The 27,476-nt window shown below is 27.9% G+C and overlaps 4 protein-coding genes across 7 annotated transcripts; 3 read left to right on the top strand and 1 right to left on the bottom strand.

The window, feature by feature from the left end:
• Positions 1 to 397: 397 nt before the first annotated feature.
• On the top strand, positions 398 to 8,133 carry LOC132943050 (elongation of very long chain fatty acids protein 4-like). Of its 2 annotated transcripts, none has more exons than XM_061011831.1 (7): positions 398 to 577; positions 643 to 728; positions 996 to 1,183; positions 1,248 to 1,328; positions 2,682 to 2,981; positions 3,084 to 3,233; positions 7,564 to 8,133. In XM_061011831.1, the coding sequence occupies exons 2-7, from the start codon at positions 662 to 664 to the stop codon at positions 7,645 to 7,647; spliced, it is 870 nt and encodes a 289-aa protein (XP_060867814.1). In that variant the 5' UTR covers positions 398 to 577; positions 643 to 661; the 3' UTR covers positions 7,648 to 8,133. The 2 variants fall into 2 exon arrangements, with proteins under 2 accessions (XP_060867814.1, XP_060867815.1); XM_061011832.1 differs by lacking the exon at positions 7,564 to 8,133 and adding an exon at positions 7,355 to 7,548.
• A 992-nt stretch (positions 8,134 to 9,125) lies between these two features.
• LOC132943179 (elongation of very long chain fatty acids protein 4-like) lies at positions 9,126 to 13,890 on the top strand. 2 transcript variants are annotated; one of them, XM_061012040.1, is made up of 7 exons: positions 9,126 to 9,454; positions 10,487 to 10,575; positions 10,706 to 10,893; positions 10,956 to 11,036; positions 11,668 to 11,961; positions 13,134 to 13,283; positions 13,390 to 13,890. In XM_061012040.1, exons 1-7 carry the CDS (start codon positions 9,435 to 9,437, stop codon positions 13,435 to 13,437), a joined length of 870 nt encoding a protein of 289 aa, XP_060868023.1. In that variant the 5' UTR covers positions 9,126 to 9,434; the 3' UTR covers positions 13,438 to 13,890. The 2 variants fall into 2 exon arrangements, with proteins under 2 accessions (XP_060868023.1, XP_060868024.1); XM_061012041.1 differs by lacking the exon at positions 10,487 to 10,575.
• A 1,358-nt stretch (positions 13,891 to 15,248) lies between these two features.
• LOC132943180 (COP9 signalosome complex subunit 7b-like) lies at positions 15,249 to 16,475 on the bottom strand. Its single transcript, XM_061012042.1, has one exon. It carries the CDS (start codon positions 16,288 to 16,290, stop codon positions 15,529 to 15,531), a length of 762 nt encoding a protein of 253 aa, XP_060868025.1. The 5' UTR covers positions 16,291 to 16,475; the 3' UTR covers positions 15,249 to 15,528.
• A 1,567-nt stretch (positions 16,476 to 18,042) lies between these two features.
• Positions 18,043 to 25,880, top strand: LOC132943322 (rab proteins geranylgeranyltransferase component A 1). 2 transcript variants are annotated; one of them, XM_061012270.1, is made up of 10 exons: positions 18,043 to 18,277; positions 18,341 to 18,830; positions 22,923 to 22,989; positions 23,082 to 23,279; positions 23,344 to 23,524; positions 23,618 to 24,078; positions 24,148 to 24,473; positions 24,544 to 24,689; positions 24,746 to 24,934; positions 25,014 to 25,880. In XM_061012270.1, exons 2-10 carry the CDS (start codon positions 18,782 to 18,784, stop codon positions 25,149 to 25,151), a joined length of 1,755 nt encoding a protein of 584 aa, XP_060868253.1. In that variant the 5' UTR covers positions 18,043 to 18,277; positions 18,341 to 18,781; the 3' UTR covers positions 25,152 to 25,880. The 2 variants fall into 2 exon arrangements, with proteins under 2 accessions (XP_060868253.1, XP_060868252.1); XM_061012269.1 differs by having other exon boundaries at positions 18,043 to 18,830.
• The last annotated feature ends 1,596 nt before the right edge of the window (positions 25,881 to 27,476 follow it).

Raw genomic sequence — 27,476 nt, 5'->3', positions numbered from 1 at the left:
AAGTGTTTTTCAAATAATAATGAACTCTTAGTAGATCTTTCATTATTATCTTCAACAAATTTGAATTCGTTGAAAAGTTGGTTACCAAATGGTTTATTAATTAATTGAAAATAGGTATATCTATAACTATAATTATTATATAGTGTCATAGATATACCTATAGTGGATATAATTTGGGTACTCTTATACATTTGTCTATATTCGAAGACCGTAGTTTATTGATTTATAAAACAACTTATTAGTTATACAGATGTGCCTATTTTATTTTAAATTGAGTGATAGGTACATCGTACACCAAAAAAATTTGGAGGGAGGATGAGAGATGATCGTATACGGTCGAACAGCATTATACAGTTTTGTTATGCCGACCTATACATTAATATCATACCGATAGTAAACTGGCTACTTTTATATGCCATAGTTATTCGACAGTTCTCCTCAGATCAGTACTCTATGTGAACTAGTGATGGATACAGCGCATATCAGTTGACTCATGTTTACTGATGCAATTATTTTTTAATCGTTAAAATCCATTAAAATAGAAGATATAAAAACCATTATATAGAAAAGCCAAAATGTAACTATAAATTAAAATATTTCAAGGCGTTGATATATTAATATTTTTGTTTTTGTTTTGTGTAGTAAATATAATTTATCAAAAATGAATTTTTCTTCGTCAGTAACTGACAAAATTAATGCATTTTACCAGTGGTCTTTATCAGTTTCAGGTAAGTAAGGAAGGTACCTATAGGTACCTATTACCTACATACCACATATAGGTATCAGGTATCCATAATAAATTAATACATTTTAAGCGCAGAATCGTTATTTATGGTATATAGTATTATAACTAATAAATACTATTAAAATGCGTAGATATGTATCATGTAGTAATGTAGATAGGTAGTATAAGTATAACTAAAGTATTTTTACAATTTTTATTTTATTTTAATTAATATATGACACTATGTGTAAACTTTTCTTTCTTCTTGCAGACGATAGAACGAAAGGTTGGTTGATGGTTGATTCTCCAACGCCAACCGTAATCTATACAGTCATTTATTTTATAATCGTTGGTTTGGGTCCGAGATGTATGAAAAATAGAAAACCATTCAAACTTACTCCCATATTGATACCATACAACATCCTTATGACATTATTGAATTTATATATAGCTATAGAAGTATGCTTTACCATATTTAAATTGTGTTAGGTATATATTACAGCTTAAACATTTGATTTTTCAGTTACTGGTGGCATCTAGTCGTTTACGCTACAGTTATGTTTGTCAACCACTAACATTTATCAACAACAAAGACGAATTGAGGGTAATTAATTATGAAAAATAGACATATTTATAATTATTTAGCTTATTTACCTACCATTTATATTTTAAATAATATCTATTAGATAATTAAAGTTTTTTCACGATTTTAATATATATAAATTATACATAATCCGATATAATCGATATAACTATGGTAAAAATTATAATTTAATACCCGTTAAAAACAAAAGTTGAATTAGTTATGAGTAACTTGTATAAACTAGGTAGGTATACAAACATTGTACTAATATATTCGTGAAGGTTAAACCATTTTAAATTTATACTAGTTAGGTATTTTTTTTTTAAATATGTGGTATACGTATTACTGTATTAGGTATATTTTATATATTATTAATGTAATAATAATACAAACATATAATTCAATATTTAACTTTATACATTTTTTACTTTTGTATGTTTTATAAGTTTAACAACTAAAATTTTAATGTAGGTTATTGCCCATTTTTTGTTCTGATGAACTTTAAAATTTAATTGTGTTTGATATCTTCCTGACTACCTATATATAGGATGTAAATGTATATATTACGATTTTACTAAATTAAAATACATATTATTATTATGTTTCGATTATTTTGCTTACATAGACGATAATTACGGATTTATATGCAAATGCATATATGTATTGAAATAAGCTTTTTGAAATCTGATGAGAATTGTCCCCAATTAAGATCATTCTTATTAAAATAAAGCTAATTGTATTTTGCATATTTCAACGTTTTTACCTATTAAATACATATTTAATTCATATTTGTTGTTTTATAGTGCATATTATTATTTATGGCACATATATTTGTTTTTTTGTCGTATTTTCACGTTCACAACCACATAATATCAATAAAACTACGACCGGTCTTCACTGCCAAAGATGAGATGAAATACTCATTTAGTCATATGTGATATAAATATATTATACATATATATTACATTATATAAATAAATTCGTTTGCATTAAACAACTTCTGATCATTCAGTGCAATAAGGTAAAATATGAATTCAATTCTTAGTTTTCACTTTTTACGAATGTGGGCTAATATTTTATAGAATGAAGATAAAGAATGTTAAATGGCAAAGAACTTAGTGAAGACGACCGAATACTTTTTATACTTTTAAAACTTTTCTATACCTTTATTAATAATTATTTTTCCACATAATTTTAAATAAAATATTTTTGATTCAATTTTAAGTGCATATTTAAAAATAAATGCATTTTTAGAAGCATATTTTGAGGATTTTTGTGCATATATATCCGGTCCTTGATAATAATAAATAAAATTATAAAATTATTTTTTACTCAATATAAGTTAATTGCCATTTTATATGTTTTGTACTGTAGTTATTGAAAGCTGTTTGGTGGTATTACTTTTCAAAACTCCTCGAGTTTTGTGATACAATATTCTTTATTCTCCGGAAAAAGGATAAACAGCTTACTTTTTTACATGTCTATCATCATTCGACTATGTTCTCCTTGTGGTGGATTGGAGTTAAATGGGTGCCTAGTGGCTCTACGTTTTTGCCTGCAATGGTTAACAGTTTTATACATGTACTTATGTATTCGTACTATGCACTCAGTGCCTTCGGGCCTAAAATTGAAAAGTATTTATGGTGGAAAAAGTACTTAACTATACTTCAATTGGTTTGTATAAAATTTAAATAATGTTAGACGTGTAATACTTATATAATTTAATTTATATGGTAAATAATGATTTAATGAACTCGTATACATTTTAATATTTAGATTCAATTTACCACTGCACTTTTCTTGGGCATCCATGGAATTAAATCTGGATGCAAATTTCCCATATGGATGCAATATTTATTGGTGATTTACATGATTTCATTTATTGTGCTATTTGGAAACTTTTACGCAAACGCTTATGTTCAAAAGGTAAAATCATATACATAAATACATTATACATAATTAGGTACCTACTATAAGGAATATTTTTATAACCACTCTACCTATATAAATACAGACTTTCTATAAATATTTTAAATAGCACAAATAGGGACGGGAGCATGGTTGAAATATACAAGGTTATTGCATTTATACCCCTTCTAGATCAAATATTTGATAATAAAAACAAAAATGGCAGCGTAAAGGGAGCTAATAATCATCAAGTATACATGCGCGGGAATTTTGAATTTTGTCAGCGTGTTTTCGATAATAAAAATTTATATTTGTGATATCCCTTTACGCAGCCCGTATGTTTCTGATGATAACAAACCGAGTCAATATGTAATAACCTGTATATTAATTCAACCATGGACGGGAGAGTATCACCTTGCATTGTTGGGTAGGTACTCCCCTCTAAAGTATGAGATTTTCAAGGCTGGGCATCAACGAGTTAAAAGTTAAAATTAAGTTAAAACGTTAAGTTAATTAACTCGTTACTTTTTTTTCAAATAACGTGTTAACTTTAAGTTAATTTTATTTCAAAAGTATCAAAATTAAGTTAATTTTCGTCCGAAGAATAATGCAAATGTTTGAATGGGTTTTTACTTTGATGTATCATTTTAGATTTCCCCAGTAATTTTCTCGTGCGTAAAGAAAAACTATTTAATAAACCATATTATGTTTCTGGAAATTTTTATTTTTACAAATTAGCAAATTTTAACTTTACACTAAGTTAAGTTACTTTTTTTTTCAAAGTTAACTTTTAACTTAACGAGTTAACGAAAAAAAATACGAGTAACTTTTAACTTAACTTAACTTTAATATTTTAAAATAACTTAACTTAACGAGTCGTTAAACAAATCGTTAACTTGCCCAGCCTTGGAGATTTTTACCTATGATAATGAATCTCTATTGTTTACGAATATGCCTCAACTGGTTGGGCCATTTTCTTCTAAATATGAACTATTGTTTTCCTCCCCAAAAAAGGTTGGTTTCCATTTTCCTCCAAACATTTTTTTGAACTAAAATTATGTTCATTTTCCCCAAAATATTTATCTATTCAGCCGATATTTAAGTCTAGTTACCCCTTTTAGCTATTTTACTTTATTTGTATAAAACAAAAGATTTGAGATGACTAAATTATTATACCTATAGTTATATAAAAAATGCAGGTAAGTGGATTTCGCTCTGCTGTACAGTAGTAGGTTACAACTTACAAGTGGGTCAATGTATAATGGATTGTATTAAACTTGTATTCAATGATATAATATCATTGTATATAAGAAAAAACGATTCTGAGCGGGGACGGTTTGTTAGTCGGTTGATCAACTTTTGACCGTGTGGTTACATTAAGTGTGAACCAGGCCTCATCCGCACATAAATGTAACCAAACGGTCAAAAGTTGAATATATTCAACTATATGCGGTATCATTTGGTAACTTTGGTAACCGAGATTATTTTACACGACCCAGTATAGTGTGAACCCGGCTTTAGTTAAGACAATTTCTTTAATTCATACAATAAATGGTTAGGTTAGGTGATACCCTCTTGCTTTGAAAATAAACTACAAATTTAATAATTCAATAGGTACTGACACATCTTTTTAGCGGCTAAATGAAAAATGATATTGAATGTGCCGTTTTAGCATTTTAGAGAGCTATATTTTCATTACTCGAAAGTTGCCATAACTCAAAATCGAGAAATTTTGATTTGTGGCAGTCTTGTTCAAGAAGTGCGAAATGTCTACGTCTTACGTTTCGTCGTTTTTGATAAAATAGCGATAAATTAGTGGCATTTATATAATAATACTACTTACTAGCTGACACGGCAATGCTTTGATATTGCTAGATTGTTGTGATTGTTCAACTCTTTTTGGGGGTAACACGATGTGGAAGCAATGTCTTTTTAAGTGTAAATTATATTATATTTTAATTTATAGCCATCCCGACCGGCGGGTTGTATACGTGGGATTTGCTTGTGATTATGCGATCAGTATATTATCAGGAAGGCAATCTCGCGTGGTGCGAACGTAAGTGTATAATTTAACTCTAAAGTATGAAAAAATGCAAAAAAATTATCCACCGAAACCGTGATTCGAACTCGATTGATGAAGCACGATTGCGCCTGTCCTACCTTTTTGCATGCAAAAAACGCAACCCGACTGCGCTCCGTGAAATATAGGTCTTGCCCTTATTACAATTGTCCAATACTTATACACTATTTAAAATACAGTCGGAGTGCTAAACTCAAATTTTAAGTTAAAAGTTCGAGTCAACCAAGTTCGACTGTACCTATTAAATATTAATACATGACATTATAAACATTTATCATATTATTTTTTTCATAAACGAAGGTATCTTTAATTTTTCTAATACCTATCTATATATACCTAGGTATAACATAAAATTTGATGTACATTTAAATGTATTATTGTAATTTGTAGTTTTCGTAATCTATTGAGTTATTTTATATATATATTTGGACAAATATAATTGTTTAAAATAAAAATGTATTAATAGTTTTACTCGTAAGCTGTGTACTAACAAAGTGTACACTAAATGTGTACTAATGTTAAACCAATCGAACTTTTAACTTCAACTTTGAGCTTACCACTCCGACCGTGTTTTCAAATAGTGTATGGGAAATTCGTTAGAAGGGCAAGGTCTATATTTCACGGAGCATAATCGTGTTGCTATTTTTTAGGCAAAAAGGTACAACGGGCGCAATCGTGCTGATTTGTTGAGCGCAATAATTGTGTTGCGTTTTTTTGCAGTGGTCGGCAGTAGCGCGCTAGTTGTAGCGATGCTGCATATATAGTAGAACGCTGCTTTAGTAGTACCTAGCGATTAACGTAACAATACACATTAATGTACCGATAATATACCTTATAGTTCCCTAGTAATTTTTGGTTAGCGTAACGAAAGTTTCAATTATTTTGTCGCTACCTTCAACCTATTTGGTGATAGTTAAAATAGTATGATAATAATTGATAACTATTATATTTATGTATTTAAATTATAATAATAATATGAGTATATTAATGCATTTTTCGCTTTTAATACACGATTAACTCGCATAGTTAAAACCTGTCCAGTGATCAAATATTAAATCAGTACAAACTATAAACTACCAATTTTCAATTGGAATATTTAAAAAAAATGTAGCGTAAAAGTAGCGCATTACATTTAAAAAAAAAAATATCGATAGCGATAGCAAGCTGCTTGTTTGGGGGAAGTAGGTAGCTGTAGCGTTAGCACGTTACAAAAAACTTGTAACGTCCCGACCGCATAGGTGCAATTTGGGGGGTCTAGGGGGGCTTAGCCCCTCCTAGTTTTATTTAAGCCCCCCTAAGTTTTTAAATATATTCATTCTTAAATACACCTAATAAAAAAATTATGCGGGTCTGTATAGATTTTATAAATTTAGCACGTTTACACAGTTTGGCAGATTATTTAGTGAGCACCCGTATAGGTATCTGTCATGCCCGGGTGGGGGACTTCTCTGACACCGTGACTTGCCAGAAGAAAAATGCCGCCCGCGACCAAGGTTTTGAACCGGCGTTGGTGCGCGTTGCAACCAACGCCTTAGTCCGCTCGGCCACTCCGTCTCCCTATTGTATTATTATAATATTATATAGGTACATTTTTTTTTTTTCGCGGAAGTAATGCGAAAGCTGTCCCCGCGACGCCGTCGGTTCAAACAGGAAAAAAAAAAAAAAAAAAAAAGGTACATTTTTTTAAGTTAATTGTTTTATATTATGAAAATAATATATGATTTAAAATTTTAAGCCATCCCAAACACTTGTTCTAGCTACTACCTTGCCTGCTATTAATTTGTAAGTTACCTAATAATAATTACCTATTTATTTAACCAATATAATATAATATTTTAATAATTAATACAATAATATTATGTGTGCCATGTCTTAGAAAAAATTGGTTAAACATACCGTATATAGGTACTATTATTAATAGAAAAATAAATTTATGTAATATAAATAAATTATAAAATATTCTTAAAAGTAGAGGCACGCCATCATCGCACAGAATCGTTTTTCGTTTACAATTTTTCATCATCATATTCAAATGTAACACATTCATTAAAATTTACAGTGGAACTCTACTGAATGACAAAGTACACTCGAAACCGGATATGGTGATATAGGTACCTACTACCTACCTACAGCTGAGCGACTTCCTCGATTTAATATTATAAGAAATCTTATTATACATAAAACCAGATTAGACTACATATATATTACATTATATTATTAATTTATTACTTCATTACTATATTAATAGTAATTATACATTTGTTATAGGATACTACAATTAATAAGACAGACATCGATAGAAATTACAAGTACACGAAAAATTTAGCATGTAAATCGACAAAAAATAAATAACTTTTACTTTATATTTTTTTTTTTATTATTATTATTATTATTATTATTATTATTATTATTATAAACAAAAGTGTGTAAGACCTGAAAACAATTTATATTTATTTTAAGATCATTTGTTTTGGATTTTTTTAGCCTTGACTTTTGTATTAATCACAAACAAAATTTGAGCATATAATATATACCTATCTAAGCTACTTAACTAAGGCATTTAACTACATATTTATTATGTATATAGACATAGTATACATTTACCGACTAAGTACATTTGTGACATGTTTTTATAAAATTATAAACAGTTTTCTCCATTGATATTTATACTTGTTATATTCCTATACACGATTATTCAAATTAACTATACATTTTTTTGAAATAATTCAATGCTAATTAGGCGTAAGAATAACATAATTTATCGTTATAATATGGTATACCTAGGTACCTATTATAGATCATATTTCTACAAACTTACTAGAATGGTAATTTAAGAGAAATATCAATATGTAATCATTTTTCACAGATCTTCTTATAATTGTTTTATAGTTTTTTCGTATTAGATAAATAATTAAAGAAACATCATTGTTATTTATTTATTACTGAAACATATTTACAATTAAATGAGATGGCAAGAATCTGAGAATCCACCATGGAAGCAATCATAAAACGCGAAATAGGTTTTCTATTCGATTCACTAATAAATGCGATGTATAAATCGTTCTCTAAAACTTAACTTAGTAGGTAGTTAGTACCAACTACTTACGGAACACTAGGAAACATCATATACCTAACCTATGCATGGCTATATCTTATTAAAAAATAATAATCAGGAATATGCGTTTGTAGAAATACGTATCCTTTTTATAGCTATTATTATAGAACATAGCGTTCTTATTACAAAGTTTAAATTAACCATTAGGTACTCATTAGGTATATACTAACGACTTCATTTTTGATTTTTAAGCTCTTTTTTGACCTTATTATATAACTGTTTTCCCTTTTGTTACTTTTTTCGATATTTTTAATATGTGATTTCCATCAGTCACATTTTGTTCACACATTTCATGAATTTTTTTTAATTTTTGTTGACTAATCAAATTAATTAAATATATAGTTTTTTTTTTCTTTTCTATACTACTATATACCTATATATTTTTATACTTTTTTAACTTTTAAATGGCAATGCATTTCTCAGGATTTATATCGTATTTTTTTTAAAGGTTTTTTATAGTTTATTTAATTCACAGCCCCAATGATAATTACGTGTTTATTTTAATATACACGCAGTACGCACGACACACCCTCCTAATATCCTGCTTGTTACAAACTTACAACCCGTGGTGGTTAATAATATATATTATATAATATTATATTATATTATACATTTACACTTAATGCACCGTCGGTACTGCAGCGGCTGAGCATGCGCAATAGTTTTTTGAACATTGATCTTCTCTCGTTCGCCGGTACGGCGGTCGGCGTCGGAGTGTTTGTATTATAATAGTACGCTGTAGTACGCACGCCACTTTATAGTATTATTGTGCTCATCATTATACGTTTTACTTCGTCTTGCGTTTCCGTTCAAATTTGAAAAAAAAAATTATTGGTTCGGTTTTGTTAAATAATTATTATTATATCGTTTATTGCCTGTGTACGCCTTTACGCAGACCATTCATTTTTTTCTTTTATTCAGTACCAATTATAGTCTATGCAATATTAATATACGATATATAATTAAACATAACAGTCTTATACGTTTCACGAACACTGAAATATATAGTACAATACAAATTACAATGTACACAGCACAAAACGAGTGAGTTTTTAACAAATATAGCTATGTCGTTCTATCTATTCGAACGTTACTTAACTAGGTGTATAATTTATAACAACAATATATTTTGTTAAAAGAATTTTTTCATAATACGTAGTTTATCAGAAACATATTTAAGAAATAGAATTAAAATAATAACGGTATTTGATCACTTAGATATAGGTATACATATATATTAGTCATTGATTTAATATAGTGTGTATGGTAAATTAGTATATTATATACAGGGTGCATCTCAATCATATTATACACATGGTTTTATGATAACGGATTAAAAATATGAAAAATCACCGTTGCTTTATTTTTCACGCGAACAAATTAATTGACTCGGGTATATTCAAGTCTCAAACCTCGAAGTCTTGGAGGTCTTAAGAGAACGCTACACCCACATGTATTCTTGCCGTCTTAGTAACGCATAACATGGCAAATGTTATGTTCATAAGAATCCGTTTTACTTTGTTATTAATATTTCAGTAAATTTATCTATTATCAATTTTTAAATAAAAAAAGATCATCGAAGGCTTTTTTATATTTTCATTTTGAAGCAAGTTATAAGCGTTTTAAAGTTTTAAATTAAACATAGACCACACAATATGTGGGTGGGTATAACGTCCTATTAACTCATAAATCATAATAGTGGTATTAATTATTGTTACACATGTGACTGTAAAATGCCTATACAAAGCGCCGTCTAATACTAGTTGTACCTTGAAACCTCCTATTAGTATAGTATTATAATACAATATTCATATATTTTGCGTCGTTGGAATTAGAAAAATTATTACTGTTTGAATTAAATTATAGAATTGTCTTCTATTTTAAAAGTGTAGAAAATAAATGTTTCATAAAATATTTTTTACGCGTGTGTTTGGGGGGAGGGGGGAGTTTGATCAAAATCTAAGCTTTCCTAGTTTGGTTTTACTATGGTACTATAATACCTAGGTACATTTTTAATTTTTCAGTTATTCTAAATCTTTTTTATTAATGATGTATGATTAATTAAAATTTCTTTAGAGAATTTACAGTATTCCGTTTGGATTATAACTTATCTACATTAATTGAACAAGTGGAACACTTTAATCAATGGACCGAATCACTGAGCGGTAATTTTGTTTGATGTTGGTCATAATTAAATTGAAGTTTAAAGAATAAAGAAATATTAAAATTTAATACAATGTGTTCCGTGATATTATTTTAGATTTGTGACAATGTGTATTTTTATTGTTAATATAGATACCAGAACCAGAGGATGGTGGATGGTAAATTCTGTTTTTACTACATGTACCATAACCCTTTGTTATCTTCTAATAGTATGGCTGACTCCACGGTTCATGAAAAATCACACAGCATACAGTTTAAAAAATATTCTAATAATTTACAATATAATGATGATAATAGCAAATTTATTCATTATAATAGAAGTAATAAAAATATTACTTCATGTTTAATTAGTATCTAAAAACTTATAAAAATGTATTTCCAGTTGATATTGATGACTACTAAATTAAACTATAGTTGGATGTGTCAGCCGATAACCTACGTCAATGCAGAAGCTGAGCTTAGGGTAAATTTATGTTGATAATAATTAATTTTGCATTTAAATCCATTTTAATCCCAACAGATAAAAAAACTTTTCTCTTGAAAGTATTCTATGCACAACAATTATGAAGGGGGTATTAAGTTATAATTTAACACTGGTATATTTATTTTGGATGCAGTTAAAAAATATAAAAGTATTTTTAATAGGGTTTCCATATGAAAATGACATGTTATATTTACCTAGCGGCTAGCATAGGCGCAAATTGACTAAATTTTTTCCCCATAGGCCATATTGCTTAGTATTACAGAATATAAAAATTAGTACTAATTACTAGATTTTGAACTTGGGGGACGTGACCGACATTTGGGGGGACTAAGTCCCCCCAAGCCCCCCCCCCCTATTTGCGCCAATGTTACCTAGTTACTTATTAGTTTTATTATGAATTAAATATTTTATTCCAGTTGATTTGAGAAAATATACTGTAATTAACTTAATGGAATGACAGAAAATAAAAAGATATATTTTGGCTGGTTAAAAGAAATATATAGGTTGTATTAGGATATAAAATACTTAACTTGAAATGTGTTCAATTCAAGTTAACACTAAATTATATAATCAATTAATAAGACATTTTAATTAAAAATATTTGTTGCAGATAGCAACAGCAGTATGGTTGTATTATATAATTAAATTTTTTGAATTATTGGACACTATATTTTTGATGCTCCGGAAGAAAGATAATCAACTGTCATTTCTTCATGTTTACCACCATTCAACAATGTTCATATTCTCATGGCTAGGAACAAAATATGTACCAGGCGGCTCAGCATTTCTACCGATATTAATCAACAGTGCTGTACATGTCATAATGTATTTTTACTATGCATTAGCTGCAATACAATGCTCAAAAATCTTTAAATACAAAAAATATGTTACAATCATTCAATTGGTAAAAATAATCATTATTTAATCATAGTTATAGATCAGATATAATATATTAGTTCTAAGGTAATACAGTAAAACTCACTTGAGACGCTGTTTCCTGACAGTCACTGGAAATTTACTACACTAGTTCATGACCGCATAAGACACTCTTTTGAGCTGGTCTCTTGTAGAGCGCTTAAACAAGTTTTACTGCATTAATATTGATACATTATTTTACAATTTTTGAAGAAGTTATATTTACATTGTGTATTTCAAAGTATTAATTCAATAATAATGTTTTTAGTGTATTTTAGTTTTGAGTATTGACAATTATTTTTTTTTTAAACTTTATTGAGATTTTGACCTTAAATTATTATGTCTCGACACTTATCATACATAAAATTATTAAATGTTTAAGCCTGGTTATAATATAAAATAATTAATTATTTATCAATACATAAAACTTATTGAATATAATAAATAGGAAGCTTTTATTATAAGAACTTCACTAAAGAAACTAACATAAAAACACTGCATGTAGACTATAGAAAACAAACTTTTCTTAAGATTCTTCTTGGATTGAAGTTATTTAGTATTAATTTCAAATCTGAAAAATTATAAATATATTATGTCTCCCTGGGATGAATGACTATGTACTAGGGATAAGTATTTACCTGTTCTCATTTCAGCTTTTTAAAATTGGTATTTAGAATGAAAAAAGTAGTTTTGTTGTATATAAATACTTAAAATTCTCATATTTCATCTATATCAGAAATATAAATTTGACTACTCAGTATAAGTAGCTCAGAGTTCATTGCTAATAAACATTAAAATATACAATGATTTTATTAAATAATGCTGTAAAATTAAGTAACTACAAACAAATAACTATTAATTTTTTTTACATAGTACAATATAATAATGATAATATTGTTTATTTTATACCCAAATATAACATGAACATAATATAATACCAAACAACAAATAGAATACTGTAGTTACACATCACCTATAAACATTAGCTTGTAATGGTGATGTTGAAAATAATTATATAAATATAAAATTAGTACATTAGATTCCTTATTAATGATATAAGTGTTTTTTTGATGGCTTTTACTTAACTATTGTCACTCCTACTTATTTTTAAGTCTTTATAATCTCATTTCTTATATTATATTTTGATAATTTTGTTTTTAGGCTCAGTTTTCATTTGCTCTACCATTAGGCATAAATGCCATACAAAGTGGGTGTAATTGGCCATTATGGATGAAATATTTATTTGTCTTTTATATTATTACAATGTTGGTTTTATTTGGAGACTTTTATAAGAAAAATTATATTAAAAAAGTATGTAAAATAATTATATGATCACTTATTTACCAACTTATATTTGAGTGTTGTATAAGCATTAAAATAAAATATTTTAACTCAATAGATACATATGTTTTTATAGGTAAGCAATAATGAAAATGAAGTTGGACAATGTTTAAAGAAATTGTGATTTTCTTAATCAATACATTCAAGTAGGCCTAAGAAATATTTTTGTTTATAGAAATTAATGTATAAAATATAATGAATTAGAGGTGACATTACAATAACTTAAAATAATATGTAATAACTATTTTCCAATCATGTGATATTTAAATATTTTTGTAGTTCAAAATTTGTATTTTATCTATTATACTATCTACACTTAACACTTGGACTTGGTAGTACTAAATTATAAACATAAAGTTTTTGGCTAGTTTGTTAATGTTCTTCCATTTATAAATATGTCTCTACTGTAATAATTATTATATTTTATTATTCATTAGTTATGAAATGTTATTAAATTATTTCATGTGTTTATAGTTTTTATAATGTAAAATATAAATATTTTTTTAAAATATGGTGTTAGGTTATTAGAATATTCAATATACATTTGTTTTGCACTTTATTATATTATGTATTTTGTAACTTCTTTTACTTATTGACTTTGTTATTAGGTACCTAACAAGTAACAATAAAATTGTTGTAAAATATTTATTGTACCTGCTGATTTTTCCGTTTATTAGTTTTTCATCAGTACAAAGATAAATAATACAAGTAACATGTATACTCTATTAAAGTAATGGACCATACGTACACTACTTGGCAGTGACCATGCAACAACCATCTATCATCCACACTGAATTCTAACATCTGTATATCTGCTGTGTAGAAAAACCATTACTCTGCGCCAAAATTGGCTACCGAGTAAGCTTCTGAATAAAGTGTAGGTATCAACTGCACAAATAATTATTGAAATAATATAAGTTTCATTATTGATCCTAATAACAGTGTTGTTTATTAAGTGCAAAGTACTAGATACTCTAGTAATTTTAAATGTAATGTTTCTTTTCTTTTGAGTTTGATTATATACATTCAGTTGTATTAACAATGTAACATAGTAATTATTAATTTATTAAGAGTAGAAATAAATATAAATAAAATAATAAAGTTGATATAGATGAATAGTTAAATTGTTAAAAAATTAAGTAAGTTTAAGTGATATCGCATCTATCTCTATTCCATGTTTACTTATAATACCTCAAAAATATTTTACGCCTCCATATGCTAACACTCTAATAACCGCATATCTGTACCCCACAAGATGGTCAAAGCTGGTAAAAGGTTAGAGACATCACTTTGACATGATACATTTATAACTAACTAATTGCTAGAAAATTAAAATAAATAAGTTAAAACTCAAAATCCATACAAATATAACCTCCTTTTTACAATGAAATCTAGAATCTATAACAAAATAATACCAACAGTGAATTAAGTAAAATATTGTGGACTGGAGGCTGGGGCCCACGTCTAACACAAATGAAAAACAGGTAACTATAGATTGTACCTCCTCAAACCACTATTAAAATAATACATTTCATATCAAATTAACTTACAATACATAAATCAATTCAATCTAACCCTCCAAGCATTTTAGTTTATCTGCATATATTAATTAACACAGTCACCGTGGTGAATAGCTATTAAAAAAAAACCTTTATAAAGACTTAAAATACCAACCTTAAATAATGAAATAGCTAAAACACAATACTCATCAATCCATAATAAATTAAACTCATAGCATCCTGTTAGATAAATAATTTGGCCTACAGATCTACTCAAATAATGATTCTCTAGTTGGATCACGCGGCAGAGTGAATTTTTATTAATGTGAGTATTCTAGTAGGTGTTTGTAAATAATTCAATAAAATATCATAACTCATCACACTTGTTTATAAAACATTTTATAGAGATTGTAAATAATAATCATAATAAACGCTATTTATAATAAAAAAAAAACCTTTATTAATATAAAGATTATGATAGGTTGGTAGGTACATCATACATCTAAAAATTAATTTTTGTATATCCTGTACCTATATCTACCACAAAATTAAATAAAAAAGATTACCTATTAGGAAAAATATTATATTATACTAATGGCTTAAGTCTGCTCATTTATACACATTAAAACCATTTTGTATATAAAAAAAAAAAATCATAATCATAATCATTATAAGTTAATGTAATGTGTGAATTATTATTAGGTATGTGCAGTTATTTACTTGTTCCAAAATTTAGCTCCGCTAGGTTTTATTCCCTTAACACTTTTTTTTGTAGGACCGCTAGTATCCACTGACATTTCTTCATCTTGTATTTGGGTTCTAATTGCTTTTTTCACACTAGCAACTTCATTGTCGACAGCAGCACGGTGTTTCAGTACATCTTGTTTAGTTCGATTAGCATCAACAATACGAGCTTGAACTGTAGAAAGAACATTCTCACATGAATCACACCACTGCTGTAATGTGTCTATCATGTTGTCAATATCGTTAGATTCAACGTCCCTGCCAACTGTCCAATCTACTTCCAGATAATCACTCTGTTGGTCGAGTTCGCCAGAAACCACGTTAGAATAGATCGCTTCAATGATTAAGTCCTCTAAGTCCCTGACATTATCAACATCTAACTCTTTCAAAAGAACATCGTAAGGTATTCTTTTCATTTTATTGGCTAATGTAACAATTGTTAAGTATTGCAGTTTTTTCATCTGGGGTTCACTGAGTTTGGGCAAATAATCTTTTTTGTCCAAATAATCCAAATATGTACCTTGTGAAAACATACGTAATGCATGTAGGTATGGTGCATGAGGTGTGGTCTCCAGTGCAATAACGTTTGGGCATTCTAAGAGTTCCGCAAACACAAATGTGTCAACACAATCCAACGCTTGTTTAATAACTTCCACTAAGCTGTCACCTTCCAATTTTTGAGCTTGTACAACAAACTGTTGCAGAGGTTTTTCAATTACTTTTTCTTGAGACATTGCAAAAAGAAGTTAGAATTTATAAACTTAGACTTTAGTAGAAACTAGTTATTATAACAAGGAATGAGATAGATGTAGTTAATATAAAATTAACTTTTAAGTTAGAATTAGTATTTATAATAGTAATTATTCATCCCAAATGCCAATGGCGTACTGGCGTAAGCGTAATCTCTATTCGGCATTCACAATTGATAATTGATAAAGGTTCCTATCTATGGCCGGCCATCACTGTTTTAATCACGGACATTATAATAGATTATAAAATCACCTATTATATTATATTATTATTATAATTATATATTAATATATTATTATGTTTATGGTTTATGGTTTTATTAATAATATTAAATATATCTGTATTATTTTGGAACTTGCTCACTAATTATCATGAACTAAGAAGAGTTGGTTCTTCTTAGTTCATGGTTACTATACAAATCTGCTGAGATCGATCTATGATCTAAGTTATTTTGTTAAGAACATTCAAGACCTTGTTTTTCTCGTTTCATTACGAAACCATACTATCTAAAGCCATGCTGGCCATTCGTATGTCACGTAGCTGGTTGGCCGGAGTGTGTGGCGCTGAACCCCACTGGCCACTACACGGGTATTAAAACCATAGACATAGTAATATGATGATTTCCAACATTCGAAACGAATAATAGGCATTTCGAGAAGAAGAAATTAGTTTTAATTTTATTAATTATGCTAACCACCACGATTGAGAGAAGACTTTTTACGTCATGTTGACTTACTATAATTAGTAATTAATACTAAATAACGTGTTAGCATTTAGCATCTAATATAATAGTGTACCTATACTACGCCACAGACTATAAGGTTAGACACGACTAAATAAACTGGCATGTCAGCTCGATAACACTGCGTGGAAAATTGTGTTAAACTGTTCCCCAGACGGCCAGACTTAGAATAAACGCTAAAATATTGTAAGCTATTATAATAATAAACTACATTATTCATTTTATATTATTCCTTCCATGTCTGGGGAACATGCGCGACGATAGCGAAAACGAAATTATAGCTGACATGCCTGTTTATTCAGTCAGAGATTACCTATATCATATATGATATCTTAGCTCGTGGACCGTCAGCGGCTTAGTATAAGGTCTATGGTCCGAAGTGTATACTGCATGCATAAAAATCATGAACTAAGATAGTTAGTTTCTTAGATTCTTAGAGTTCATGATAAAAATGCTTATACAGGCGCGGACTAATAAAATAGGGCACGGGCTGCTACACAATTTGAAGGGCAAATAACAAAAATTGTTGGGGCGAATTTAATACATGTAGATTATTTATAAAATGTAAAAAAAAAACTATTTAAAAAAAATATTGAATACACGTTAAAAACGTAAATAAGTACCAAGTTACAACCAACTTTCAATCAAAGTTGTACAATATTATAGATTACTATATAGTAATCGTAAGTTGGTAACAATCTGCTGTTCATTAGGTGTCTAGAGTCTTTAAATAAGTATATAATAAATAATATTAGGTAAATATATTTTAGAGCAAGGGATGCTGTTGTAGCATCGCAGCCAGTCCGCGGCCCGCGCCTGTGCTTATAAGTAGATAAGTAAATAATATTTAGAAAAAACGATTACAACATCATGCCGAGCCTCCGACAAAATGTAAGCAAATCTATCAGCTGTTTGGCCGTAAGTTTTATCACGAGTCAATATAGTATATACAGGGTGTCCCGTGAAGATATACCTTAGCCGTAGAGGGGGATTCGCCGCCCGGACAAAAACCCGTTTTTTGCCGTCTTACCTAAAAACTAAAAAAATTATTATAAATCACGAGACTATAAAAAAAAAATAATGAAAATGAAATGTTCAAATGACAACATTTTCACAAAAATAAACTCTATAAAATGGCCATGTTCAATTGTTTCAAAAATAAAAAAATAACTTTTTTAACTTTTTACTAAAAAATGTTGATTAAATTAAAAAATAAAATATGACGTGAAGTCCGTGTCTCTGTCTAATAAAAAAAAGCAGATTTATGTAATTTATTTTATTTATTATTTCAGGAGATATCCCGATGGGTAAATCTTCGCGAGACACCCTGTATAGTCGAGTCGCCACAATTTATATTATGGATTGATGGAATATATTCATTGTTCTGCAATAATCGTGGTTCCGTGGTTTAGAACATTGTAGTTTAATCAGTTTGCAACCGCGGTATAGGAATAAAATAGAATTTTATTTTTTCTTCACATCCATAAAATACAAATGATAATATTACATACGAATGATCAGTGATTACAATTTACATATTATATAAATCGGTGATCACCGTCCACCGACACCGATGTCGAATTACTGAATTATTTATTTGCCTCCCGTTTTGCAATTTATTTTCAGGCATTCTCTTCCGTCAATAGTGTATCGTCAACCAGATTAATCATTCGAAAGGAACCGACTTGAAGCTTTTAAGATAATTCCATAAAAATCATACGGTTTTCTTCAATATGGAGGACGACCTGCCATCCAAGTATGAAGTGATCGTCATTGGCACTGGTAATATATTCCATATGTGTATAATTATTTTTAGAATTTTGGGTGTATGCACCTTAATCACAATTTGTGGATATAGGCATTTATTTTGTATTTATTTGTTCTGCCCTCAACGTGGGTAGGTTGGTCACCGAGGGTCGATATATAATATAAGTGTTGAGGATGTCGATGAAGTTAATAAATATTGATGTCCATTCACCAATATAATTGCCTCTACGGCTCTACAGAGTTACAATTTTTTTCTTTACGTGTATTACATTATGCAAAGCATATTATTTTTACTTTAAGAACAATTTGTTTTTTTTTTTCATTGTTTTGTAAATATTTAAAAATAATTGCAATTTTCTATTGTATAAAAATGCTGGGGTCATATAATTTTACAATGAATAGTCAATACCTACTACTGTTTGTATAAGATATCATCTTGTAAATAACTGGAAATTTAATATTTTGTTTGACACAATTAAAACCATAAGCTCAGACGGGAATAGTAATTTGAATTTTCAAGTGATAATATAATATACAAATGCTTGAATTAAGTATAAATGGTTGTATAGGTACTATGCAATTTTTGATTTAAAAAAAGATAATAATTTACATTTTACTATATGGAATTTAGAATTTATTATGATATAATACCTATTTAATAATATTTATGGTGTTGGATGCTGTGATTTTCTGACTTTGTCTAACACACGTTGAACATAGTAATAACGACCTAAGCGACTGCCCAAAATGAAGGTACTTCTAGTTGTTCAATTTGAAGAATAAAAAGATGTTTGAATTGGTATACAAATTAACTTTGCATCAGTCGAAGTACTTTTTCAGTTGTAGCAATATTTTGATGAGAATAAAATATTTTAAATTTTATAAATTTGTCAATTTTTAATATTAAATATATTAATAATATGCTTCGACCAATGCAAAGTAAACTTGTATACCAATTCAAACATCTTTACATTTTTAAATCAAACAACTAGAAGTACCTTAATTTCTGCCAGTCGCTTAGGTCGTTATTCCTATGTTCCACGTGTGTTAGACAAAGACAGTAAATTGCTGCATCCAACGCCCTTAAATAAATAATAATATATATTATACTGGATTCTAATTACACTTTACAGTTATAGTTAAAAACTGTTTTCAGTTATTACTCATTAGCTAGCAAAAAGTTATCAATCCTATTATTACTATCAAATATTGAATTGATAGATTATTATTTTCAAAATTATTTTTAAGCATTTAATGTTAAGATAACCTACAAAACGTATGTTTCATATATTCGATTATTTCAACATTAAATATTTATTATTACATTTTTTTTTCACATTCTTTTATTCTACTATAAGTCTTTAAATTATCGTCAATTCCCCTGTTAGGAAGGCCTCCTTGACAAATATTTAGAAAACTTTGTAGATTTAAAATATTAAATTAAAGCTATAGGTTATTATTAAAAATGTTAAAACCCAGAAAGTTGCCTTTAAAATGTAATCATTAATATTTAGATATAATGTAATAATTAGATACCTACTTCAAATTATGAAAAAACACAAAAATTAACCAAGATATTTTGTTTATTCATTTTTTATTTCTCTGTAAAAAGAATACTGGGCCCCACTGAGACTCTTGTGTGGGGGCCCAGGAGTCTAATCTATCACTTAAACATATACATTTTAATATAAATTGATCAATAATTACGATATATTGCGTATGATACGCGTCCATGTGAAATGGGCCTAAAGCTTAGAAATTATTGGTAACAATATCACAATCAAAATTTGATTACTATTACAGTATTACTATATTATATTTAAGATAGCTTTAGTATTAAAATAATTGCCTTATAAATACCTTGTATCATATTGCATGTTTATATTATTACATTAATTCAGTGCTCAAATTAGGGGGTTTGCAGGGGGACGGAGCTCCTCTTCTATTTTTATTTTTTCTTTGCGTACCCCAACTATGGCACAAACTAATGCCCAAAATAATTTTTATTAAAATGTCGAATGGATCTAAATTGTTGTCAATGATAACCTACTTAATGAATTTTACATTTTTTAGTATAAAAAGTATTTTCTATCTTTTCTATGGCTTAGACAAGTAGTGTTCAACCTGTTTGACTCACTACCCAAGGTTTTTTTCACGACCCGTGTCAACTTTGTAGGCCATGAAATAAAAAAAGACTTTAGCTAGTTTGCTAGTCTTGCGTAATTTCCTGTGCATAAGTGTGCCCAAAACATTACCAAAGAAGTTTGGGTTCATAAGTCAGCTCAATTTATTGATTTTTTTATGTTAGTAGATATTTTATCTGTCATTATATCTACTGTAAAATATGATTCTTCAATTCATTCATAACTTATTCGAATTCATAATTCATAATTTTATAAGCTTATTTTTTTTTTTAATAAAAAAAGACCTGTCGCGACCCATTTTTATATGTTCAGTAATTGTTCAGTTGTAACACAAATTGTTGGATTGAACTCCTTTACTTAATAATTCCCAATTCTATCACTGTATATAATATTATGTATACAGTTTTCATACTTTTCTATCATATTAAACCTACCACTGTAATGTACAGGATTTGAATTAGAGGAAATATAAATAATAAAAATGCACTTTAAATAAAAAAAGGCATTTTATATGTAGCCAGGAAATAAAGATATATTTAGTTTCAAAATGAAACATGTGTAAAAACAGTGTCTATAAAAAATGTATACATTTGTTATGTTTCTACCAATTAATTATTTTGTATTGAAAATAAATGTACAAAATATCATAAGTATTTAATTTATCACTTGTGAATATAGTGTTATATTTATTAAAAAATAGAAAATTATGAATTGTATTAATTTTTAAATGCACCACTCATAGTAATTTGTATTATAATATAGTATAATATACTATAATAATTACCTATATAAATTAAATTATCAATATTAGTTCTAAATAAAAAATACATTTTGATAATTATTTTTTTGTTTAATCAACTAGTCAAACAATAATTCTATTTTTTTTTTATAATATCTATTATTTTATTTTTAATATACCTAGATATATTAAATATATATTTTCTTGTTAAGACTTCATTGAATTGTTGTGTAATCAGAAATTATATGGTCTATTGGTCATGGTAACGAGAAAGTGAATTTCCATTATGTACTATGTTATATTTCACAAAAACTAAATAAACCATAAAATAAAAATACATGTTTTCTCTTTTATGGATCACTATAAACTCAAATTGAATTTGTAACTTAGTTTTCACATAAATCAAAATGTATGATAGGTCTTGCTATAAGTTGTAAACAATAAACATAGTAATAAGTTTAAATTACATTGTATTAATTAATTATTATTATTATATAAATGTATAATATTATGACCATATGTGTCACACATAATGTGTGTATTCTGTTTGAACTCCAATTAATATTGGTGATATTTTGTATTTTTGGTAATTATTATTCTCTATGGTTGTTCCATTATGAACATTGTAAGATTTGTGTTTATATTATACTTATATACTCAATAATTATATCATATACTAAAATAGATTTATCTTAATATTAGAATATTACATTGATATTGGGATAACTATACTCTGTTCAAAATAAGATCATTACCCGGCAGACGAGTTGTGCGCATGGGCATGGCTTTATTCCGTGAGAGCGCCTGACACGCCACTGTAGTGGGAACTGCGTCTGACCATCACGGAACAAAAAATGGTCGCCGTCGGTTAATGATCTTGTTTTAAACAGAGTATATACCTTGTATTAGTGTGCACCAGGTTGTACGCAGTAAATTATTCATCCAAGCGCCCAGGGATATACACAGCGTTTATTTTACTGGTTTTTAGAACAATGTAACTGTATGAATTATTTGTATGTTAATGCCTATCATTTGGTATGGTCAAAAATGATAAATAATTACATTAAAAAAAAAGGAAAAACTATTCTGATCCCTGCACTTTGCCAAGGATCAATATTTTTTCATAAATTGTTACTGTCAATATTGTCATTATACATTAAACAATATTCTTGGTTTTGTTGATTTATAAACTAAAAAAATAATACATGCATAAAATTATTTCAGGTATGACCGAGTCAATTGTTGCAGCTGCTGCTAGTCGAATTGGAAAACGAGTTTTACATTTAGATAGGTATATTATGTTCCACTAAAAATTTCTCAAAATATTCTATTTAAAAATCATAGTCCTATCCTAATCATAAATATTTGTATTGGTTATCATAGAAATGACTATTATGGTGGTATGTGGGCATCATTTACATTTGAAGCTCTTCAAAAATGGTTAGATGAATGTAGAAATGGGAAAACAAATGATTTTGTGAAAACATCTTCTCCATTAGTGCAAGACACTGAGAAGTCTATAACCATAGGCAATCAATTTTCTACTGTATTCAATATTGAAGAAAAATGGTTTATACCTGAGTATGGTCATTTTAATATTATTATTCTCATGTTTAGTTTTCATTAAATTTATATTTTACCGTAGAAAACTTCCTTCAGTTGGTAATTTACTTAGTGCAAAAATTACTCAAACTGAAGATAGTCCAAAAGAAAGTAAAGATGGACTGACTGAAACTGAAGCTACATTAAAACAAAATGATAAACTTTGGTGTCAAGCTAAAATTAAAACCATGGGACGTAAATTTAATCTGGATTTAGCGCCTAAAGTTAGTATCATTATATTTTAAATAATTCAAAACAATTTTTATTAATATTTGTCTTATGAAACAAAATTACATCGATAAACTAATCTGTTGCAGTTACTTTTCTCCCGTGGCACACTGGTAGAACTTCTTATTTCATCAAATATCTCTCGTTATGCTGAATTTCGATGCGTAAATCGTATTCTTACATGGCAGTCTGATAAATTGGAAACAGTTCCATGTTCTCGAGCAGATGTTTTTGCTACTAAGAATGTTGGACTTATTGAAAAAAGACAATTAATGCAACTATTGACTTTGTGTGTTGAATATAAGCCAGAGAGTGGTGAATTTAAAGGGTTTGAAGATAAAACATTAAAACAATACTTAGAAAGCAAAGGCTTAACTGAAAATTTAATGCATTATGTATTATACGCTATTGCAATGTCAAATGATACGACACCATGTATGGTTGGTGTGGAAAGAACCCAACGATTCCTAAGTAGCCTTGGTCGTTATGGAAACACACCATTTTTGTGGCCCATGTATGGCACTGGAGAACTTCCACAATGTTTTTGTCGGTATGTTAATACATTCAGATTTAAAGAAATTATCTATTGTATAAATAACTTATTATTTTTGTGCTTTAGGCTATGCGCTGTTTTTGGAGGTGTGTATCATCTGAAACGGGCAGCTGATAGTGTTATAGCAGCAAACAATGAATGTAAAGCTATTTTATCTGATGGATCAAGGCTTGATTGTGATCATCTTGTAATGGGTGTTGCTGATGCTCCACCAGAATTTTTAGGCTCTGTTCCTAAAGCAGGTCTTTCAAGAGGCATTTTCATAATTGATAGATCAATATCTACCACTGATAAGGAATCTTTGACATTACTTCAATTCCCAATTAAAGGAAAAGAGCCAATAACAGTAATTGAAGCTGGACCATCCACTCATGTTTGCCCACCAGGACTATGTAACTACTAGCCACAATGTTATTTTTTATTCTACTACATATTTACTTTATATTAATCAAACAATTTTAGATTTACTACACATGACCACTAAACAAATAGATAATGCAGTAAATGATTTAAAACCAGCTGTTGATGCATTATTACATTCTGAATATGCTGATGGAACTACAATTAGAATAAATACTGATACTCAATCAACCCAAACGTCAAAAGAGGTATTTTAATTTTGTTATATACATTTTTATTGAAGTTTTAATATGAGCTATTTTAGGGAGATTCTTCTGCTTCAAGTGGGGAGTCAAACATACTTAATGAATCATTAAAACCTCAAATTTTGTATGCACTATATTTTAATTGTCCTGAAACATCTGAATATGATCTATCACAAAATGTTCCGAGTAATGTACATTTGTGTTCAGGACCTGATCTAGCAGTTGATTATGAATTTGCTGTTAAACAAGTAAAATAAAAATAATTTGTTAATTTTTTTTTAATAGAGGTTTTAGATTTAAGTACTATTATTTTTAAAATTATTTCAGGCAAAATCTATTTTTTCAAAAATGTATCCAGATTCTGAATTTTTGCCCCGTGCTCCTGATCCCGAAGAACTATCTCTTGAAGTTGATGAAGCTGCTGGGCCTCCTTTCCAAAGTTCTGAAGAACCTAAAGAAGAATGAATTAACTTATAAAGTATCCTGCATTTGCTTTAATTTTATTATGATAGGCTATTATTTTAACAATTTAATTTAAGATAGTGGTTAGCTTTTTATACTTGTATAACTGGTTTATTATCTACAATTAAAAAAAAATATATATTAAATTATATTTCTATTTAATATAATATATATTTTATAAAAGGAGTTCATATCAGAAAAGTAGTTGTTATAATTAATATTATTTTTATTGAATATTAAAATGAAAATATTATGTTTATTAAATTAAATCAATAATATCTTACTAATATTAATAATACGATAATATCATGCCTTTATCATGAGAGTCAATACTTAACTATGAAATGTTAAATCTCAAAATTAAATTTTTCAATTTTGATAAAAATAATATAATTGCATAAAATATGTATACAGTTTAAAAACAATTTTTTTTAATGACAGAATTTGAATGGAACAATGTATAATTACTAATTAGTTTTTATATTTTTTGTTTTATCATAAATGTTAACACAACTGCAACATCTAGAATAAAATATTTATTATTAAATCCAAAATATGAACTCCTCTTACCTACATTCCCAAGTTTTTTTTTTTTAATGATATTTGGCAATTAATTGTTTTTCTACTATTTAATTAATCACTAAATTACTAAAATACAGTTTCACTGAAAGTAGTAAAATATCACATAATTGTAATTGATTTTGTATAAAAAGACGTTATAAATATTTCAAATGCATTTAACTAATGATTCAAAATATTATTGTTAGTGTTTACTATAATTTGCATCCATTTACTGTATATTAATTTATCCTAGTGTTGAGTAATATTTAAACACATAATGAAAATTTTCTACTTGTAGATTAAACTTAGGTGCCTATACTACACCACCTATGTTCATAATTTTTTATCCATTTATTATTCACTTAAAATGTATCTGATGATTCATTACTTTTACTAAAGTAACTATTTTTAAATGACTACGGTTAACATTGCACAGGTATTTGCTTTAATAATTGAAACTGCATATAGAAATATAATTTACCATGTTATATGTCAATATAAAATATTAGTTAATTGTGTTAAAAACAACTTGTTTCGGTTCCTTTTTGTATCTAAATTTTCTAGTCAGCAAATTTGATTAGATTTTCACCATTAGGTAAATCTTTTTTAATTTTAAATTTGTTCCTTTTTTAATTTTTACCGACACTTAATTTAAGTTTGATTATTTTTTGTTTACTCTACATTTTACTGTTAGACCTTCAACATATTATCTCATTATATTGCTGTATCTTTATTTATTTTTAGCCTAATTAATAAAATATAGATAATAAACATTAAAATAAACACAATTTGAATCTATTGCTTTTTGCAATACCTTACTTGGTGATTTGATTTTTAATTTTTGTATGTAGAATAAATATAGTTATCTACATTTTGTATAGTGTTTTATTAATATGTATTTTTCACATTCCTTCATCAGTTCCTGTTTTCGTTAAGAATCAACAATGTAATTGGTTTAGTCCGAGAAAAGTATTCAAATATTTATTTTAGATTCTGAGCAGAGTGATGCATGTATTGATTTTACAATAATGTGTGTTTTTTTTTGTGCCTGTCACCACTGTTTGAGATGGTAAAACTGCTTCGATTTTCTTCAACAGTATCTTGTTTGATGAAAGTGTGAATCTAGTTGGTGCATTTGGGAATTTTTACGCAAAATCAGTTTTTGACCAAATCAATTTTGGTTTTTGGTGTAACTCTAAAACAAATTACTGTTGGCCATTTGGAAAATTAGTCTTTTTACAAAAAGACTAGGCTCTTTGCAATGGGGTAGCCACTTTACGAAATACTATTTATTTTTCCCAACAGGCTGCTGTTTTTCAGGCTTATTGCCTACGGACTAACAGCATTTAGGTCTTTTAAGAACTACAATCATTATAATATGATATGATAATAACCATTTTCCTTATTTTAGGACAAGCGTATCTATTTGTCTTGCATATATAACATGTAAAATGAATAAGTATAGGTAATAGGGTAATTTATTAATTGTACAAAAAAAAACTGCAATAGAATTACTATAACATGTAAACTTATCTACTTTGATTAATGATAAGTATTAGTGAAGTTAAGTTTATTTTAAAGTTTTATTTTTATGTAACATGTAGGCTGAATTATAAACATAATATATAGTATTACAATCATTATAATATGATAGTTAAGTACCTAATCTAAACTTCACTGGACACTGATACTCACCATTGAAATAATGTAAAAATAATGTAAGTACCTACTGTGTTATTATAAATAACTCTTAAGATAAAATAAGTA

The sequence above is a fragment of the Metopolophium dirhodum genome, chromosome 4, assembly GCF_019925205.1.
Source record: "Metopolophium dirhodum isolate CAU chromosome 4, ASM1992520v1, whole genome shotgun sequence".
In the NCBI taxonomy this organism is placed as follows: domain Eukaryota; kingdom Metazoa; phylum Arthropoda; class Insecta; order Hemiptera; family Aphididae; genus Metopolophium; species Metopolophium dirhodum.
This window is presented reverse-complemented; position numbering and strand designations above follow the sequence as displayed.